We start from the raw sequence: 4,191 nt of genomic DNA on the forward strand, positions 1-4,191 counted from the left end.
GACAGTTCTCCGCCCGCAGGCCGGCCCTTCCCCTCCCGGTAACCCCCAGCCCGCCGCCCCCGCCTCTCCCGGCGTCCCCGGGGGCGGTGCGGGTGGGCGGGGGCGGGCCACCCCTCCCCGCTCCGCCGTGACAGGTGGGCGGCGGGGCCAATGGCGAGCGAGGCCGCAGCGGCGCCGGCCCAATGGGAGCCGCCTGCGGCCCTTGAAGGGGCGCGCCGCGGAGCGCGGCCGCACTGCCGCCTGCCGCCGCCGGGAGACGCGGCCGGCACGGGGCCACCCGACCCGCCGAGGTTCCCCCCCGCCCCGCGGCCGCCGCCTCCCGCCCCAGCCCGCCGGCGCTCCCATGGAAAAATCCAAAAATTTCCGCATCGACGCGCTGCTGGCTGTCGACCCCCCCAAGGCGGCGGCGGCGGCAACGGCGGCGGCGGGGCAGAGCGCGCCGCTGGCCCTGGTCACCTCGCTGAGCGGCAGCAGCAGCAGCGGGAGCGGCAGCCCACCGTCCTCCTCTTCTTCCTCGTCCTCTTCATCCTCCTCCGATCATCCCGCCGGCGGCCCCGCCGACTGCCTGCGCACCGACAGCCCCTCTCCGCCGCGGCTCCTGGCCGCTCACTGCGCCCTGGTCCCCAAACCCGGCTTTCTGCCCGGCACCGGCGCGGGTGCCCATCCTCATCACCACGCCTCGGCGGCCGGCATGGCCCTGGGACTGCACCCCGCGGCGCCCGGCGGGCCGGGCATGCCGGCGCAGGCGGCCCTCTACGGGCACCCCGTGTACGGGTACTCGGCGCTGGGCGGGCAGCACCCGGCGCTCTCCTACCCCTACTCGCAAGTGCAGGGAGCGCACCCCTCCCACCCCGCCGCCGACCCCATCAAGCTCAGCGCCGGTACCTTCCAGCTGGACCAGTGGCTGCGGGCCTCCACCGCCGGCATGATCCTGCCCAAAATGCCCGACTTCAACTGTGAGTATTTGCCTCCCTCCGCCCCGCAGCCCCTCCATCCCCTACCCCGGTGCAGGGGCCGACCGGGAGCTGCCTCCTTCCCACAGGGAGGAAACCCCCTTCCCGCCCCCGCGTTGTGCTGTATACCCCCCGCGTAAACAAGCTGCAGGTTTAAACCGGAGGCGGCTTTTTTTTTTTTTTTTTTTTTTTTTTTTAATTTATTTGAGTCTTATTGGAAGGAGGAAACAGCGATCTGCAATGGGAAGCGGGGGTGTGCGGGTCGCCTCACCTTTCCCGGCCCGTGAGGAACCCCGGTTTTCCCCGGCGGGTTAAACTGGAAGGTGGCAAATCGCCTCCTGTCGTTGCAAACGGCCTTTCCCGCCGTCCACGGGGTGCAAAAGCCACCACAGAGGGGAGATGGGGACAAGGCAGGGGTAGGAGTCCCCCTGGTCTCCCCCCAAAACCCGGTCTCGATGTATCTCCCCAGAAGCGGGGTGGCAGGTCCCATCTCTTGGCCACCGTTCTTAATTTTGTTTTTATTTTCTGGGAAATGGGCTTATGATAATTATGGCAGGTTCCTCTGGGCAAACGGGCACAGGGAGGATCTAGGGTTAGCCAAGAATTTGGGGTTCCACATTCCCGGGGCATAAGGAATGTAAGATACAGTCGGAAGGGTTTCGGTTTGGGACCAGGGAAGGCTGAAAACGCTGCGTTAAACTACACAATCCCCAGCAAAGGCGCGTTGCTCAGCACTAGGCCTCACGGCGATGGGGACCTTGTGTGCATCTGTTTTAAGCAAAGATCATTTTCGGAGGTGTGAGCTCTCTGTGGGAATGGCCGATTTAACAATACCGGAGGTGTAGTTTTACAAAAATCATGCCAGGAAAAGAATTGCGATTTTTTTTTTTTTTTTCCCCCCCCTTCTCATACTCAGCACACACATTCGCAGACAAAAAAGTCCATTGTTTTCCCTTGAATTAGGGTTGTTTAGACTGGAACACTCAGGAAGAAAAAAAAATAATTAGGAGAGCTGTCAGAGCTCTGCCTCTCAAACAAGGTGCAGAGGGGGAATAAATAACCGGAGAGAAACGAGAATGGAGCCTCGGAAAATCGCACCGCGGTGAGAAAATCTCCCCGGCGCTGCTGCCCGGGAGCGGACACTGTCCTTTTCTCTTTCTGCCCGCTTTAGCGAGCTGCCTCTTTAGCGAAAGCCGCCCCTCCGTAGGTGGGGTTTTTTAATTATTATTTTGCTAAACCAAATAAGCCAAAATAGTTGGAGAAACGGGCGATACCGCTGCCGTGGCGCATCCCCGGGGGTGTTCGGACCTGTGAATGGGCTCGGTGCCCTCCCCCTTGCCCGTCGCCGTGTCTTTTTTTTTTTTTCTTAATTAAAATCAAGGATTGAATATATAATTATTTCTGAAGGTGTAAAACACACCATTTTTTTTTTCCCCACCCCATCCAAGGACAATTCCCCAGCGCTGGCCGCTGACCGACGCTCTGACGGGCTGCCGGTGTCCGGCGCTCGCAGCCTGCGGAGCGGCCCCGGACGGGCGGGCTGGGAGCGCGGCAGGTTTAACTAAAGCATTAAATGGAGCAAATTGCTGCTCCCGGGAGAGCCCGGTACCCCTTCGCCGCCATCCCTGCCTCCGTTTTATTGTCTCGCGTTTGTTAGGCTCTTGGGAAATCAAGACATATTTTTCTTTATTTAAAAGATTTAACTTATTTTCGTCCCTGTGGGGTATCCCCTGACACTGTGCAAGCCGATAAACCCTGGAGGCTGGAGGAGATCCCTTCCTCGGTCGGTGCCCCGGTGGATAACCGTCCATCCTTGCCTCAGCCTCCTCTTCCTGGCTTTCCTGCCTCCCCCTTTCCCACCCTCGTCCGGGGGGATGCCTGGCCGCGGCGGGGCGGCTCCGCGCTCACCTCTGCGCTCCCCCCACCCCTCTCCTCCCCTAGCCCAGGCGCAGTCCAACCTGCTGGGGAAGTGCCGCCGGCCCCGCACGGCCTTCACCAGCCAGCAGCTGCTGGAGCTGGAGCACCAGTTCAAGCTCAACAAGTACCTCTCCCGGCCCAAGCGGTTCGAGGTGGCCACGTCGCTGATGCTCACCGAAACGCAGGTGAGTCCCGGCCCCAAGGGTGAGGGGCAGGCGGGGGATGCCACCGCCGATGGGGGGGGGAGCGGTGGATGAGGTGGTCTGTGTGTCGTGTCCCGTCCCGTCCCCCCCCCCCCCCCCCCGCGTCCCCCAGGTGAAGATCTGGTTCCAGAACCGGCGCATGAAGTGGAAGCGCAGCAAGAAGGCGAAGGAGCAGGCGGCCCAGGAGGCCGAGAAGCAGAAGGGGGGCGGCGGGGAGGACAAGGCGGAGGAGGACCTGCTGCTGCCCGCCCCGGAGAAGAGCGGCGGGAGGAGGATGCGGGAGCTGCCCGACAGCGAGCCTGAAGATGAGGAAGAGGAGGAGGAGGAGGAAGAGGAGGCGGCGGCGGCCGGGCGATGCTGCCCTTACCACTCCTCCGACTGCTCCGAGGCGGACGAGGAGGACACGCAGCCCCGGGGCCGGCACGCAGCCCCGGCGCAGCCCCAGTGAGCCTCCCCGCAGGCCCCGCTCCCTCCGGCCGCGGGCTCTGCCCGTCCTGCCGGGGAGGGGGGTGGGGGTGGGTGGCGGCCCCGGCCCCGCTTCCCCCGCCTTGTTCCGATTTCTCCCTGCTTGGAGGGGGATGGAGAAAAGGATCCTCCGCATGCCGGGCGGGGAAGAAGATTTACGGTGAATACAGTGTTATTATTGACTGAAAATCAGACAAAACTTGAGCCCCCCGTCCCGTCCCTGTCCCCTGGAAGCGCGTTCCTTTCGCTGAATATTGGAAATGTTTTGTTCTTACTATATATCGGGGAAACTGTTTATGTCATGAACGTTAAAACTGCTGGAAATCTCAATACTGTCTTTATTTTTGTATATCGTATTTATAAAAAAAAAAAAATTACCTCTACTTATGCATGCTAAATTATTCCCCAGGCCCTCCCACCTGCGCGATGGGGTGGAAAATAAACAGCGTTTTGTACTTGAGATGTATGAGCTCTCTGTGCTGGTGGGGGACGCTGGACTCTCCCGGGCCGGCGGGTCCCGTTGCTCTGAGCGGTGCCGAAGAGGCCGGGAAGGTGAGCGGAACCGGTTTCTGACCCGAATTTAATTCGATGCCGCAGTCGTCGTGCAATATCTGACATCGGCGTCAGTCTTTCCGAGAGGAGCGCCTCGGCAC

The 4,191-nt window shown here is 61.7% G+C and overlaps 1 protein-coding gene across 1 annotated transcript; it reads left to right on the plus strand.

Moving 5' to 3' along the window:
* The first annotated feature begins 343 nt into the window (after positions 1-343).
* MNX1 (motor neuron and pancreas homeobox 1) lies at positions 344-3,521 on the plus strand. Its single transcript, XM_086467216.1, has 3 exons — positions 344-956; positions 2,895-3,055; positions 3,186-3,521. The coding sequence occupies exons 1-3, from the start codon at positions 344-346 to the stop codon at positions 3,519-3,521; spliced, it is 1,110 nt and encodes a 369-aa protein (XP_086323342.1).
* The last annotated feature ends 670 nt before the right edge of the window (positions 3,522-4,191 follow it).

The sequence above is a fragment of the Leptosomus discolor genome, chromosome 6 (genome assembly GCF_034619465.1).
Source record: "Leptosomus discolor isolate bLepDis1 chromosome 6, bLepDis1.hap2, whole genome shotgun sequence".
In the NCBI taxonomy this organism is placed as follows: domain Eukaryota; kingdom Metazoa; phylum Chordata; class Aves; order Leptosomiformes; family Leptosomidae; genus Leptosomus; species Leptosomus discolor.

What these genes read in the sequence shown, in the direction of transcription:
- MNX1 (XM_086467216.1), top strand. Translation starts at nt 344, where the DNA reads ATGGAAAAATCCAAAAATTTCCGCATCGACGCGCTGCTGGCTGTCGAC. An exon ending in CAAAATGCCCGACTTCAACT is followed by an intron (nt 957 to 2,894) that starts GTGAGTATTTGC and finishes CTCCTCCCCTAG; the next exon opens with CCCAGGCGCAGTCCAACCTG. An exon ending in TGATGCTCACCGAAACGCAG is followed by an intron (nt 3,056 to 3,185) that starts GTGAGTCCCGGC and finishes CGCGTCCCCCAG; the next exon opens with GTGAAGATCTGGTTCCAGAA.